The sequence below is a fragment of the Rhinoraja longicauda genome, chromosome 32 (assembly GCF_053455715.1).
Source record: "Rhinoraja longicauda isolate Sanriku21f chromosome 32, sRhiLon1.1, whole genome shotgun sequence".
In the NCBI taxonomy this organism is placed as follows: Eukaryota; Metazoa; Chordata; class Chondrichthyes; order Rajiformes; family Arhynchobatidae; genus Rhinoraja; species Rhinoraja longicauda.
In genome coordinates, this window is record NC_135984.1 from 7,358,207 (window position 1) to 7,374,854 (window position 16,648).

At 50.7% G+C, this 16,648-nt stretch overlaps 1 protein-coding gene across 10 annotated transcripts in view; it reads left to right on the plus strand.

The window, feature by feature from the left end:
• Positions 1-16,648, plus strand: part of ncam1a (neural cell adhesion molecule 1a) — a 372,742-nt gene that overhangs the window by 279,268 nt on the left and 76,826 nt on the right. For all 10 annotated transcript variants that reach the window (XM_078426956.1, XM_078426961.1, XM_078426957.1 and 7 more), the window contains 2 exons: positions 4,920-5,090; positions 14,323-14,457. In XM_078426956.1, the coding sequence (XP_078283082.1) occupies positions 4,920-5,090; positions 14,323-14,457 (306 nt within the window). The remainder of the gene's footprint in view (positions 1-4,919; positions 5,091-14,322; positions 14,458-16,648) is intronic.

Sequence of the window (16,648 nt, forward strand, 5' to 3'; positions counted from 1 at the left end):
GGTGTGGATGGAGTCAATGGAAGGGAGGTTGGTTTTGTGTGATGGTCTGGGCTGCGTCCACAACTCTGTCACGGTCTTGGATGGAGCTGTTCCCAAACCAGGCTATGACGCATCCTGATCAAATGTTTTCTGCGTTGCATCTGTAGAAGTTGGTGAGTGTCGTTGAGGACATGCCGAACTTCCTAAGTCGTCTTAAACCTTGTAAGGAAGTAAGTTTATATGATTGATGCGGCAAAGTTAGAACAGTACAACCCAGGAGCAGGCCCTTCGACCCACGATGTCCATGCCTTGCTTCCACCACCACACTTGGCAGCAGGTTCCAGGCATCCACCACCCTCTGTGTATAAAAAAACATGCCTCACGCATCTCCTTAAAACTTTCCCCTTCTGACAACGCTGGGGACAGCACAGTGGTGTGTGGGGGGGAAACCGGAGCACCCGGAGAAAACCCACGCGGTCACAGCGAGAACGTACAAACCCTGCACAGACAGCACCTGTGGTCAGGATCGAACCCGGGACTCTGGCGCTGTACGGCAGCAACTCTACCGCTGCGCCACCGTGCATGCGCTCAACTTGTAGAACAGGTTCCTGCCGAGACACAGTGGGAACAGTGACTCCCAGGACGTGAATGAATGTGAGGAAACGTGAAGCAAAGTGGTAAACAGTTGCTAATTTGTTCCTCTGAGTTTCCTCTCGAACTTAATTTCCCGGGGGGTATCGTTGGATAATCGCAGTTAAAGCTCTCGAAGATTTCAATTTTCTCCAGACTCTCAAGCTGAGTGTTACTTCGTCTGAAACTTCTTTAGTCGGTGGGTGGTGAATCTGTGGAATTCATTGCCACCAACGGTCGTGGAGGACAAGTCCATGGATATTTTTAAGGCACAAATTGACAGATTCTTGACTATTACAGGTGTCAGGGCTTATGGGGAGAAGACAGGGAGAGTGGGGATGAGCGGGAAAGGTAGAACAGCCGTGATTGAATGGCGGAGTAGACAGTAGAGCCTGTTTCCTGTAAGACTCTCTGACCTGATGCATTGATAGGGTGGACAGTCACAACATTGTTCCCGAGACGGAAATGTCAAAGGCAAGATAGACACACAAAGCTGGACTAACTCAGCGGGACAGGCAGCATCTCTGGAGAGAAGGAATGGGTGATGTTTTGGGTCGAGCACCTTATTCAGACTGAATAAGCGTAGCTTTGATGTGAGAGCATCAAGGGAGATGAGCGAGGCATTTTTTCTGCACAGAGGGTGGTTGGTGCCTGAAACACACTGCCAGGGGTGGTGGTGGAGGCAGATACAATAGTGGCATTTAAGTGGCTTTTAGACGGGCACATGGAAGTTCAGGGAACGGAGGGACGTGGATCACATGTAGGCAGAGGAGATTAGTTTAACCCTGCATCAGATTTGACATGATAGTTATGGGCCAACAGGTGTGTTCCTTGCTGTCCTGTTCATTGTAGATGCTGGTGAGGTTGGGAGTTAGGTGGAGCAGGATGTTCCCAGCATGTTGATGGAACCTGATGGCAGATATGTAGCCGATATCATTAAGTCAATCAGGGACACGGGGGGTGCAGCCAAGAAGCAAATGGCTGCTTCTCCTCGTACTCAGGGATTCTCAGCTACCGTCTCCGTCATTGTCTTCTCAATTCCTAAATGGCACGTGTCCAAATCACAAAGGGCGGCACGGTGGCGCAGCGGTAGAGTTGCTGCCTTACAGCGCCGGAGACCCGTGTTCGATCCTGACTACGGGTGCTGTCTGTACGGAGTTTGTACGTTCTCCCTGTGACTGCGTGGGTTTTCCCCAGGATCTCCGCTTTCCTCCCACACTCCAAAGATGTGCAGGTTTGTCAGCTGATTGGCTTGGTATAATTGTAAATTGTCCCTAGCGTGTGTAGGATAGTGTCAGTGTGCGGGGATCGCTGGCCGGCACCGACACGGTGGGCAGAAGGGCCAGTTTCCACGCTGTATCTCTGAACCAAACTAAACATTAGTGCACGGGCCATTTTAAGGAAGACTGTGTATGGAATAAAATGGAATCTGATTTATTTGGTGAGATTTAATTCCCCGGCAATTAAACGCAGCAGTAAGCCAGATGAACAGGTTTTCGTTGTGTGAAGTGAGAGCTGATTCTCTTGTGTAATGAGGGGAGGTGAGCTGCCCAAACACATGGCAACCGGTTTGATCTAAACATGAAGCTACGCAAAAGCAGATAAGGTGCGCAGCCTGCATTAGCAAAGTGCACGTTTAGTGTGGGATCAGGAGGGATATCAAATATGCAGAGTTTCTGTTGCAAATGCCTGGATGAGCTGCCAAGTTAATCTCGAGCCCTGTGTGCGATGGAACCTTGCACTGATGAGTAAGGCGGTGCACACGCCAACTCTTGTCAGGAAGACTAACAGCATGTCAACCGCGCATTCAACGGAGCTGAACGATTGCAAAATTGTCAACACATGCACCTTTACTGTGGTGTTCCGCACTGCAGTCTTGTCCCTGCCTGCCATCTTCACATCTTTGCACATTCCCCTCATCCTGGGCTTCGCCACTCAATAATTTCATTTCATGTTTGTTATACACACAGATCAGCCAAAACAACATGTTCTGATGAGCCAAAACATTATGACCACCTGCCCAATATGCTGTTGGTCCTCCGTGTGCAGCCCCATACGCAGCAGGGTGCGATGCACTGTGTATTGTGACACATTCCTCCTGTGACAGCCATAAAAAAAATCTGTGACTTGTGCCACAGTCGACCTTCTGTCAGTTCGGACCAGACAGGATAGCCTTCGTTGCCCTCGCGCATCGATCGCTGGGCACACGCCCAACACCCTGTCACCGGTTTGTGATTTGTCCCTCCTCGGACCACTGGCACCCCACAAGCCTTGCCGTTTCAGAGATGCTCTGACCCAGTCGTCTGGCCATAACAATTTGGCCCTTGTCAGTCGCTCAGGTCTTTACTCCTGCCCATTTCTCCTGCATCCAACACATCAACTTCAAGAACTGACTGTTCACTTGCTGCCTAATATATCCCATCCTTTGACAGGTGCCGTTGTAACAAGATAATCAATGTTATTCACTTCGCCTGTCAGTGGTCATAATGTTTTGGCTCATTGGTGTATATGCTGCACAATCACTGGCCACTTAAATTTCATTATTATTATAATGCATGTGACCCTTTTAATGCCTTGTAACTGTGTCTTTTGACTGTTGGCAGACCAATTTCCCTCCGGGATAAGTAAGGTTGTATTGTATTGTATGTGTAGAGATTTGCCTGACATTCATACGTGAAATGTCTATTTAAAATGGCAGGAGCAGACTGCAAGGTATAGATTCCCTGCGGTTGTGTCGTTAGAGTGCTCTTCTCATCGTTCACTGAAATGAGCCTGTGGAGGAAAATATTCTGGTTCATCAACGTTAAGCAAGTCTCTTCAAAAAGGCAGCATGGTGGCGCAGTGGTCGAGCTGCTGCCCTACAGTGCAAGAGACCTGCGTTCAATCCACACTGCAAGTGCTGTCTGTGCAGTTTGTACGTTCTCCCCGTGACCTGCGTTGGTTTTCTCCGGGCGCCCCGGTTTCCTCCCACACTCCAAAGACGCGCAGGTTTGTAGGTTAATTGGCTTCGGTAAGAATTGTAAATTGTCCCTTGTGTGTGGGATAGTGTTAGTGTATGAGGATCGCTGGTTGTCACGGACCCAGTGGGCCGAAGGGCCTGTTTCCGTGCTGTGTCTCTGAACTAAACTAAACGAAATGCTCGGCAGCAGTAGATGTTTTCGGCCCACCGAGTCCTTGCCGGCCAGCAATCCCCGCACACTGACACTATCCTACACACGAGGGACAATGTACAACTTCACCAAGTCAATCAGCCCACAAACCTGTACGTCTTTGGAGTGTGGGAGGAAACCGACGCACCCGGAGAAACCCACGCAGGTCACGGGGAGAACGTACAAACTCCGTACAGACCGCACCCGCAGTCAGGATCGAACCTGGGTCTCTGGCGTTGTAAGGCAGTAACTCTACCGCTACGCCACTGTGCTGCCCGGTTCTATGGTTGATGAAGCCCTTGTTCTCTGCACTACTAGTACCATTTTTTGCTCCAGATTGCAGCGTCTGCAGTCTCCCTTGTGTATCCATTTTCACCCTCTGGCAGCTAAGAAAAGCTTCTAATTGATGAAGGGTTCTGGTAACATCGGCTTCGTATTTTCACAATGAGAAAGTGAACTCTATTTTCAGCAGAAGATGAGAGAAAGGAGAGGATTGTGTGAGTCATGTTTTTGTACTAGTGTTAGAAATCTGAATGCGTAGGTGTGCTTAATTTGTAGAGGTTTCTTTTGCCTGTTAACAGGCAACTGAACCATCCTCCCAGCAACTAGAGAACAGTCCTGAACTATTATCTACTTCATTTGAGAACCTTGGACTATCTTTGATCAGATTTTGCTGGACTTTATCTTGCACTAAATGTTATTCTCTTTATCTGTACACTGTAAATGGCTCGATTGTAATCATGTATTGTCTTTCCGCTGACTGGTCAGCACGCAACAAAAGCTTTTCACTGTACCTCGGTACACGTGACAATGAACTAAACTCAAACTTGAGATTCTTCTTGGCAGGATGGTTTGTATTTTTAATCTTATTTTTTAATCTGGGGACCGCCGTGGGGGAGGGGAAGAGCAATGGGGGGCCGGTTGTGGGGGGGACACCCAGGGGAGGGGGGTAGAACAATGGACAGTGGGGACCCGCGTTGGGGGGGGGGCCGCAGTGAAGGACAACGGACAATGGAGGACCCGTCGTGGGGGGGGGGGGCTGCTGGGAGAGGTGGGGGGGGGGAGAACAAAGGGGGAACTGGAGCGGGGGAGGGGTTGGATTTGTAACTGTGTAACCCGGCCTTTAAGGACAGTAAAGTATTTAATCAATCAATCTTGCAGAGACCCCGTCTGCTCCGGCAGTCCTGGACACCGCTCCCTACTCCACATCGGCTCAGATTGAGGTCGAGGAGCCCGAGTCCACTGGTGGTGTGCCGGTCCTGAAGTATCTCGTCGAGTGGAGAGCCCAGGATACTGATGCGTGGCTGACCAAGAATGCAGATGCAAAGGAAGGTCAGTATAGGCTGGCAACTGGGAGAGGGAATTCAGGCACAAGGAACTGCAGATGCTGGTTCACCAAAAAAAAAAGACACAGAGTGCTGGAGTAACTCAATGGGCCAGGCAGCATCTCTGGAGATAGACGCAAAGTGTTGGAGTAGCTCGGCGGGCCACGCAGCATCTCTGGAGACAGAAAAAGTGCTGGAGTAACTCAGGGTGCAAGGCAGCATCTCCGGAACATAAGGATGGTTGACATTTTGGGTCGGGACCCTTCTTGAGGGGGGGAGGTGGGTGAAGAGCTGGAGGCAAGAAAAGACTAGGACCCATCAGGGCCAATCACAAATGACCTCAGGCAGGGTGGTGCCTGGTAGGCCCATACGTAGTTGTCTCGGGAGGGTGTGATCTCAAGAGGAAAATAGTGTGGAGAACTGTGGAACGTAAAACAACCAGGGTGGAGGAAGGGGTGGCACGGTGGCGCAGCTGCCTTACAGCGAAGGCAGCGACGGAGACCCAGGTTCCATCCCGACTTGTCTGTACGGAGTTTGTACGTTCTCCCCGTGACCTGCGTGGGTTTTCTCCGAGATCTTCGGTTTCCTCCCACACTCCAAAGACGTACAGGTTTGTAGGCTAATTGGCTGGGCAAAATGTAAAAATTGTCCCTAGTGTGTGTAGGATAGTGTTAATGTGCGGGGATCGCTGGTCGGCGCGGACCCGGTGGGCCGAAGGGCCTGTTTCCGTGCTGTATCTCTAAACTAAACTAAACTAAGGGGAGGGGGAGGTTTAAGTAGAAGTTACTTATAATTAGAGAATTCAATATTCATACCACTGGGTTGTAAGCTACCCAAACAAAATTTGAGGTGCTGTTCCTCCAATTTGCGTGTGGCCACACTCTGGCCACGGAGAAGACCCAGGACAGTAAAGGTCGTGTGAGAATGGGAAGGGGAGTTAAAATGGTTGGCAACCGGGAGATCCAGCAGGCCTAGGTGGACTGAATGTGAGTGTTCAGCGAAACGGTCGTCGAGTCTACGCTTGGTCCTACAGGGGCCCACCTCGGGAACACCTCGGGATGCAGCAGATGAGGTTAGATGAGGTACACGTGGACCACTGTCTCACCTGAAAGGACTGTCGGGGTCCCTGGATGGAATCAGGGGAGGATGTGTAAGGACAGGTGTTGCATCTCCTGCGGTCGCAGGGGAAAGTACCTGGGGAGGCAGTGGTTTGGGTGGGAAGGGACGAATGAACCAAGGAGTTGCAGAAGGCAGAAAGGAAGTGTAAAAGGATGCCACTCGTAGGCAGAGTCTTTTACTATATATAAGTTTATTCATAACACTGCACATACATTATGCCCTAGCTGTCCGTGGTCATCACTGGCACTAGAGAGCGAGCTGGAGGTGGGGAAGTTACAATTATACCAAAGACAATGGGGAGTGGTTAGTAGTGGTGAGGTCACTATGTTAAAGGAACATGCACTGATCTACATCCTTCCTCTTGGAAACAAAGTGACCACGGCTCATGCGCTAGGCTCAAACTACAAGCAGACTACTCGTACACACCGTACCGGACAGGCGGCCTGACCACTCTCCCAGAGCGGGTGCGCAACCCACCATCCCCGCCGGTCGAAGGAGCAGCATGAACGGGTGCGGGTACAGAGGCCGGGGAACCAGGGGAAGGAGGAGGACTGGGAAGCGATGCACGCACAGGCGAGGGAGGGGTAGGTAGCTGGGGCGACTGCGGATGTACCGGAGCAGGAGGCACATCAGGCACCTTGTAGTGGACGGGAGGCGAATACGGGATCGCGGGGGGCGGTGCAGGTTCGTTTACCAGCATCAGGTGCTGGCGGGTACGACGGTACACGGTGCCCTCGTAGTTGACCAGGTACGACCGTGGAGAGTCAGCATTGCCGACGACCACGGCCAGCCGGTGGTGGCCGGAGGACGACTCCATCCGGACAACCTGACCAGCGAACAAAGGTGGAAGGGGACGGGACGATTTGTCAAAGGAGCGCTTCCGAATGAGCTGCTTCTCAGTGATGCGCTCCCTGACAGCGGCAGGGCTCCGAGCCGTGGGTTTCAGGGATTGCTGGGAGACGGGGATGGGGGGTCTAGTGGTGCGGGACAGGAGGCGCTGCGCAGGGGAACCGAGCGCGGGGTCCCGGGAGATGTTGCGGAGGTTGAGGAGGGCAAGGTACAAGTCCGAACTGTCAAGCCGGCAACGTTCCATCAGCTCCTTAGCGCTGCGGACAGCGCGCTCTGCAAGTCCATTGCTTTGCGGGTACTCGGGGCTGCTGGTGATGTGGCGGAAGTTCCAGCGATTTGCAAAAACAGCAAACTCCGCGCTGGTAAACTGGCTGCCGTTGTCGGACTGGAGAGATGCCGGGGAACCAAAGGTCGAGAAGTGGCGGCGAAGCTTCCCGATGACGGCAGCAGACGTGAGGGACGGCAGCAGGTCCACCTCGAACCAGCTTGAGTAGGAGTCCACCAGGACCAGGTAGTGTTTGCCACGCCACTCGAAAATATCGGCGGCAACAGCCGTCCACGGCAACTCGGGAGCCGGCTGCTGCAGGAGAGGCTGACGCTGCTGATGAGGTAATAGGCTGTTGCAGGCAGCGCAGGCGGAGACCCTGTCCCGGATCTCCTTGACCATGCCAGGCCAGTAAAACTGTGCTTGGGCCTGGGATAACGTGGCCTCCACCCCTGGGTGTCCGTTGTGGGCGGTGTGGAAGTAGTGATCGCGCAGCGCAGCCGGCACCACAACCTTGTGGCCCTTCACCACCACACCCGCGTGCAGCACCAGTTCATCCCGAACCAGGAAGTAGGGCACGGCACCAGCCGGCAGGGAAGACCGTCGTTCAGGCCAGCCACGGCGGATGACGCCCGCAAGCTGTTGGAGGTCCGGATCCGCGGCAGTGTGTGTGACCAGGGACTGCAGCTGCCAAGATGGAACAATGTTGACGTTCAACACCATCAGGTCCGCCGATTCGTACGGATGGCGGGAAATGGAAGGTAGTGGGGCGCGGGACAGAGTGTCTGCCACGAACATCTCCTTGCCTTTGCGGTACACGATTTCGAATTGAAAACGCTGCAGCTGCAGCATCATTCGCTGCAGGCGGGACGATGCTGCGTGGATGGGCTTGTTTAAAATCGAGACCAGCGGCTGGTGGTCAGTTTCGATGGTGAAAGTTTTTCCCAGAACGTAGTCTCTGAACTTGGAGCAAGCGAACACCACGGCAAGGAGCTCCTTCTCAATCTGCGCGTAGCGCTGTTCAGCAGGGGTCATTGTTCGAGAGGCATAGGAGACGGGCAGCTGTCGGTCGTCGTAGAGCTGCAGGCAGGCAGCACCCAGGCCGAACCGAGATGCATCGCAGGTGAGGACAATTGGCCTGTTTAAGTCGAAAAACCGCAAAGTCGGGGTCCGCGCGAGTCTGGACCTCAGGGCTACGAAGGCCGATTGGTGGTGAGGGAGCCAGACCCAGGCATTGTCCTTCTTGGTCAGCTCTCTCAGGGGGGCACTTAGTTCGCTGAGGTCGGGTATGAACTTACCCAGGTAGTTGACCATGCCCAGGAAGCGCTGCAGGCCGGGCACGTCAGTGGGAGCGGGCATTTCGGTGATCGCCGCCGTCTTCTCGGGGTCTGGCTTCAGGCCCCCCGCCGTGAAAACGTGGCCTACGTAGGTGACTTCCGCAACGCGGAACCGACACTTCCTTCGATTAAGCTTGAGGTTTATCTCACGAGCCTTGTCCAGGACTTGGCGGAGGTGTCGGTCATGCTCAGCAATGTCCCTCCCATACACCAGGATGTCATCCACGATGATGGCGCACGGCAACCCAGCAAACAGCTGCTCCATCGTACGCTGAAAAACCTCGCTTGCCGAGTTGATACCAAAAGGCATGCGGAGGAAACGGAACCTGCCGAACGGTGTGCTGAAGGTGGTCAGGAAGGAGGAACGTGCGTCCAGCGGGATCTGCCAAAAGGAGCTCTTGGCATCCAGGACCGAGAAAACTGTGGCTGGACCGACCTGTGCCGCGACGTCCTCCACCGTCCGCATGGGGTAGTGCGGGCGTTTAATAGCCAGGTTCAGGTCCTTGGGGTTGATACAGATCCTGATCTCGCTCGCGTCCTTCTTGGCAGCGACCACCATGGTGGAGACCCACTGGGTGGGGGCACTCACCTCCTTGAGGATGCCCAAGTCCACCATGCCACGTAGTGTGGACTCCACGCGGCCCTTCATGGCAAAAGACACACGGTGGGCCGGTCTGACCACTGGGTCGACCCCCGGGTCCACAACGATCTTGTAGGCACAGGGCAGCTTCCCCAGGACGTCATCAAATCGGTCAGGGTACTCGACCAGGGGGTCCATGGGGGCCTGCACCAGGTGGATGTCGCGGTGAAATGAGACCAAACCAAAGTCCTGGCATGCACGGGCGCCCAGCAGGGTGACGTTTTCAGATGCTAGCAGGAGGAACGTGAGGGGCCGAGAGGTATCCAGAACAGTACAGACAACCGTTGCCTTTCCCACGGCAATCAGAACGCCTCCCCCATAGGCATGGAGGCGGGAGTTGTCAGGAGTAACCCTCTCCCCCGAATTTATCTGCTCGAAGAGGCCCACAGACATAACATTGGCAAACGCCCCAGTGTCGACCTTGGCAGGGAAGGAGTGTCCATTGACTGTAACTTGCACGGATGGATCCGTTATCAATGCAGGTGCTCCCAAGAGCGAAAACACCAGAGAGTCTCCATGGGAGGAAGTCGTATCTGAGCCATCGAGGACCTCATGTTGGTACCGGGAACCGGTTGCGTTATCGCTTGCAAGGTTGTTTAGACTCCCTCTAGGAGCAGGGACAGGTCTCCCACGAGAACGACAGGCTGCAGAAAAATGGTTCTGCTTCCCACATGAATTACAAGTTTTGCCCTGCGCTGGGCAAATGTTATACCTGTGTGACGAGAAGTTGCAGTTTGGGCATCTGCGAGGGGTGGCCATAGTGGGCGCGGAGGGGGCGACCCTGGGCTGTGGGTCATTCAATCGCCGGCGGCTGGTGAAATTTATGTCCTGGGGGGCCTGCCGGGATACTGAGCCAACAGCAGAGGCCATTCGTGCGGCATGTATTGCGTCCGTAAGCGACAGGTCAGGCTTCATTAGGAGCTCATCCCGCAGCCTGGAGTTTAGGAGACCGTTGACCAGGACGTCCCTGATCATCTCGTCGGGTGTAATCGTTTGAAGGCGGCACCGCCGAGCCATATGTCTTAAAGATGCAATAAAGGCGTCAACGTGCTCCCCTGGAGTCTGACGCCGCGAGAAAAATTTAAAACGTTCGATGATATTGTTGGTGGGTATGTCGCACAGGGCAGTGAACTTAGCAATGAGACATACCGGGTCGTAGCGGTCCTCTGGAGGGACGAATTGGAACGACGCATAGCGTTCCATTGCCTCCGGACCAGCCAGGTTGAGGAGCAGGTGGGCTTTTATCGCAGCAGTCGCATCAGGATGGGCAATGGCTATATAGTGTTCGTAGTCCCGCTGGAAGACAGTCCAGCGGTGCACGATGTCCTCATCGAAAACGAGCGTGTCCGGACGACGACACGAGGAAGACATGGCAAAGTGGAAGGAGGGGACACAATTGGGAGAAACAAATAATAAAATAAAAAAAAAACCGATAAACAGGAGGCGCAAGTCTACCGATCTGACACCATGTAAAAGGATGCCACTCGTAGGCAGAGTCTTTTACTATATATAAGTTTATTCATAACACTGCACATACATTATGCCCTAGCTGTCCGTGGTCATCACTGGCACTAGAGAGCGAGCTGGAGGTGGGGAAGTTACAATTATACCAAAGACAATGGGGAGTGGTTAGTAGTGGTGAGGTCACTATGTTAAAGGAACATGCACTGATCTACAGGAAGGTAGACACAAAATGCTGGAGTAACTCAGCGGGACAGGCAGCGTCTCTGGAGAGAAGGAATGGGTGACGTTTCGGGTCGAGACCCTTCTTCAGACTGGGTGAAGATGGGAAGAAGTGATGAGTGGTGGGATCCCTTAGGAGGTGAAGACCAAGAAGTTGTGGAGGGAGCGCAACTCCATAAAGTATAAGAAAATAACTGCAGATGCTGGTACAAATCGATTTATTCACAAAATGCTGGAGTAACTCAGCAGGTCAGGCAGCATCTCGGGAGAGAAGGAATGGGTGACGTTTCGGGTCGAGACCCTTCTTCAGACTGAAGAAGGGTCTCGACCCGAAACGTCACCCATTCCTTCTCTCCCGAGATGCTGCCTGACCTGCTGAGTTACTCCAGCATTTTGTGAATAAGAGCAACTCCATAAATGTCTAGAATTATGACTTAAATCATTCTTGAAATACAATGTGTAAAGATGCAGACCAGAATGGATGGAAAGCACTGAACAAGTGCATACAGATATAGAGTTAAAGAAACAGGCCCTTCAGCCCAACCTTCCCATGCCGACCAACATGCCCGATCTAAACTAGTTCCACCTGCCTGCATTTGGCCCATATCTCTCTAAACCTGTCCTATCCATGTACCTGTCTAAATATTTCTTAAACGTGCGACAGTACCAGCCTGAACTACTTCCGACAGCTCATACACCCACCACCCCTTGTGTAAAAAGGTTACCCCCTCAGGTTCCCATCAAATCTCCCCCCCCCCCCTCACCATAAACCTATGCCCTTGCAGATACAACTTGCATTTAGTTGTCGCAGTGAAATAAATTGTTCTGCGGCAGAAGGTAATGTGATATATTCCTTGCTCAAGAGACGGAGCAAGGTACTGTGAGGAATCTCAGAAGGAAGGAATTCAGTTCTATAATTGTCATGAAGCTCTGCATTTAAAGAAGTTTTCTTTCACCACTGTTCTAATTAGTCTGCTAGTTTCTGCTGGCAGCAGTCCAGATCACCAGGCGACACCTCATTATAACCCTTAAAATCTGTTAACTCCAAAGGTGAGTGTCATAATGAGGACTCGGCAGAATTAGCTTATTGACCTAAACGCAGCGTGAATAACATTTGGACAAGTGCGTGGTTGAAGATGTACTCCGGCATTCTTGCTAACCGGTGATCGTGTACAGAAAGTTTTACGCTTCTCAGATTCCGTGACCTTTCCACCTCGTTGGGAGTATTTAGCTTTGCCGCGGGTCTCGATAACTGAAATCCGTTAGCATGTTTTTGACAGCTCGCTCTGTACAAGTTGCCCTGGATTTCTGTCTTATGATCCGTTAGGAATGTCCCATCTTCAATTACCATGCTTTACTGCAGCAGAAATGTTACATGGATAGTTAGATGGAGTTAAATAGACCTCTCGCGGCTAGCGGAATCAAGGGATATGGGGAGAAGGCAGGCACGGGTCACTGATTGTGGGTGATCAGCCATGATCACAATGAATGGCGGTGCTGCCTCGAAGGGCCAAGTGGCCTCCTCCTGCACCTATTTTCTATGTTTCTCTGGTAGGACACGTTTGGAGGGATGTGGGCCAAACGCAGGCAGGTGGGACAAGTGTAGATGGGACATGTTGGACGGCGTGGGCAAGTTCGGGCCGAAGGGCCTGTTTCCACGCTGTGTGACTCTATGACGCTATAAATAAAATGGGGTATCTTATCAAATGCACAAGAGCAGATGGATGGGAGTGAGCAGATAAAACAATCCAGTGCCAGGTGTGGGCCCTGGTAACAATAGGGATAGAACATGGAACTGTACAGTGCGGGACTGGAACTTCCACCCACAATGTCTGTGCCAAACATGATGCCTCGTTAAACTGATCTCATCTGCCTGCACGTGATCCATGTCCCTCCATTCCCTGCACCTCCATGTGCCCGTCTAAAAGCCACTTAAATGCCACTATTGTACCTGCCTCCACCACCACCCTTGGCAGTGCGTTCCAGGCCCCCACCACTCTCTGTGTAAAAAAATAACTTTCCCCGCACCTCTCCATTAAATGTTACCCTCTCGCCTTCTAGCTATGCCCTCTATCCTTGGAATTTCTACCGTGAGGAAAAAAGGTTCTGATTGTCTACCCTATCCCTGCCTCCCATCATTTTGTATACTTTTATCAGATCTCCCCTCAACCTCTGACGTTTCAGAGAAAACAATCCCAAGTCTATCCAATTGTTGAAACCCTCAAATCTAGGTAGCATTCTGGTGAACCACCTCTGCACCCTCTCCAAAGCCACAACGTCTCTCCTGCAATAGGGTGATCAGAACTGCATGCAGTACTCCAAATGCGTCCCAACTAAAGCGCTATAGAGTTGCATCGTGACTTCCTGACTCTTATATACAGTGCCCCTAGCAAGGAAGGCAGGCCTACCGGACGCCTACTTTGCCACCCTATCTACTTGCGTGGCCACCTTCAGTCACCTATGAATTTGGACTCCAAACAAATTCTGTGCAATCTTCAAGCGGAACACAGATGCGAACCACTTTGTGTTTTTTTGCATTTGTTAACATTTAAAGCTTATGCAATTAAAAAATTAATGTCTCCAGCTATTTAGACAGCGTCACACCCAACTCTGGCCACACGCTCATTTCATCCCTGCCATCGGGACAAGGTACAGGAGCCTGAAAACTGTAACGTCCAGGTTCAGGAACAGCTTCTTCCCTACAGCCATCAGGCTATTAACCTCCAAATAAGAAGGGTCTGAAGAAGGGTCTCGACCCGAAACGTCACCCATTCCCTCTCTCCCGAGATGCTGCCTGACCTGCTGAGTTACTCCAACATTTTGTGAATAAACCTCCAAATAAGCTCTGAACTACATAGACTTGGGGGCATTGGTTTTGTCTCTTTGCACAATTATTGTTTGTTTGTTTGTGTGCGTACATGTATAATTATAATATACAGTACTTGCATCAGCACAACAAAATATGTAAACATAGTAAACTGTATTCACTGTATTAATTATAATATAAACAAGAGAAAAATATATTAATATACATGTGTGTATATGTTTTTATATATATATATATATATGCATTCACACACATACACACACACACACACACACACACACACACACATATATATAAATAAATTAGAAAAATGTTCAGGGCGTGTACATACACACACACACACACACTGAACTTGTTTTAATTGTTTACAGTGTACTATGTTTACATATTTTATCGTGCTGCTGCAAGTAAGAATTTCATTGTTCTACCTGGGACGTTTGACAATAAGACACACTTGACTTGAGAGCACGGTAACTCTCATTGCGCACATTTCCATGACCCTTTCCCACTGTCTGCCAGTTCTAGGTGCCGACAATATCATCACCATCAATGGGCTGCTTCCCGAGACCACGTACAGTCTCCGGCTATCCGCTGTTAATGGGAAGGGGATCGGTGACGCCAGCCAGATCATTAAGTTCAAGACACAGCCTATTCGTAAGTACCTGATGGGTCTTTCACCACACCGTTTAAACCTACGGTGGCAGAGCTGTGTAGAATAGATGAGAAAATGGGAGCTGTACTTTTGACCTCATTAGCTTTAGAGTTGTGTTCAATAACTGGGACCTTTATGTGGTCAGAGTGTTGTGTGTACTTCGCCTCGCCCCGATTAATTAATGTTACACCGTGGTAACAAATAATGCCCACAATGTTCCGATACTGTTTGTTTTCATATATTACCTGTAAAGACATTGCTTGTGTTGTAACTGCTACCTTTGCTGCGTTATTTAAAGATAAGTTAGCTGAATGTTTTTTTGAAGATAGAGTTATCTCTTCGATTGCAAGCGTAAGGGAAAGCGAAGGCTCGAGCTCGGAGCCTGCGAAGTGGAGGGGAATGTCTCATTTGTTCATATCGTTTTGTATGAAAAGTCATTTCCTGAATGTCCTAAATACCGTGAAAAGATCTATCAATCGGAAGATTTGTTTAGGTGCTGGGGATACGTCAGCTACATTGTGGCTGTGGGAAAATGCCTTCCAACCAATCTTGAGAAACAAGATAAAGACTTCTCTCTGAAGAAAAAGTAATTTCTGAAAACGAAGTGCAAATTGATCGGGACTGATTATTGATCCTAATTTGGCAGCCTTGGCTCGGAGGAACGCAGTTCTTTCAACACGCAATGGCAGCATTGCACGTGTTCCACGGGTCTTCAGAGGCAGTCTTCTGACAGAGGAGCCCAACCTTAACCGATGCTATTGACATGAAAATTGAACGCACCGTGTCGTTTCACGGGCCCTGGAAGGACAGGCGTTACAAATCGTGATTTTGTGTCTTAGTCAGAAATTGTTTATTCAATTTGTTTGACAGCATATATCGAACTACACCGAGGAACGACACATTATCTATTGCAGGTGATGGAGAGAACTCCTCCAAAAGGGTTTATTTCTTTACACTATGGGCATGCTAAATCAATTTTTACAGTGTTCTCTGATTATCTAGCTTATAGGCACTAAGTGCCTAGGTATTAGGTAATAGGTACCTTTTCAACACTTCAGAAACAACTGCCGTTGAGCACGAGTTCAACGTTTGTGACCACCGTAGCGTTACTGAATGTGTTTTATGGGCTTGGACATCTTGTGATGTTCTGGTCTGCTAGCAACTAAAGAAGGCAGCCCAGTCGTGGGATACAGCGCTTCCAGATCCCAGTGATTTGTTTAGTTTAGAGATAGAGCGTGGAAACAGGCCCTTCAGCCCACTGAGGCCACGCAATCCCCACACTATCACTATCCCACACACACTCGGGACAATTTACAATTAACCTCTACGATTTTGGAGTGTGGGAGGAAACCAATGCACCCGGAGAAAACCCACCCAGGTCACGGGGAGAACGTACAAACTCCGTACAGGCAGCCCCCGCAGTCAGGATCGAACCCGGGTCTCTGGCGCTGTGAGGCAGCAACTCTACCGCTGCGCCACCGTGCCGATATTGTGATGCGAGAACTCCAGGTGGAAAGAAACGAGTGGGGAGTTGCACAGTGTTAACCCAATCCTGGGTCCGATGTGGGGGGATGAATCGGGAGGAGAATACAATGAACATTCGTTGTTAACCTTGTGAAGGCAGAATGTTGCTGACTGACATACCACAGGCCGTGAATTAATCTGTGCTACCCACAACCATGGAGCAGGTGTCCGATACATGGATAGGACAAGTTTGGAGGGATATGGGCCCAACGCGGGCTCGTGGGACCAGTGTTGCTGGGACATGTTGGCCGGTGTGGGCAAGTTGGGCCGTAGGGCCTGTTCCCACGCTGTATGACTATATTATGGCTGGTGGGAAGGCCTGTGTGTCACACAGTTTCCACAGACGTTGTCGAGTTTTGCTTGTAACAAAACAGAGTCCTGTTAAACATTTTTACGAGCTCAATCATCCATCATAATGCAGCCCATTCAATGCCAGACATCACAGTTGGTTCAGGAATCAAACAGTGTCTTTGTCTTTATAATAAGTAGTGGCAGTGACTTTGTAATCTCATCACGGTTTTTGTGGTAAAATCTATTTCATCTCAACCTTTATGTAGTTGGGTGTTGATTAGTTGTACTTCATGTCGTTTCACATCTTTTCTTTTTCTTTCCATTCCTCTCTTCTCACTTCTGTCCATTACCATGGAAGCAGCATTCACTGGGGAACCA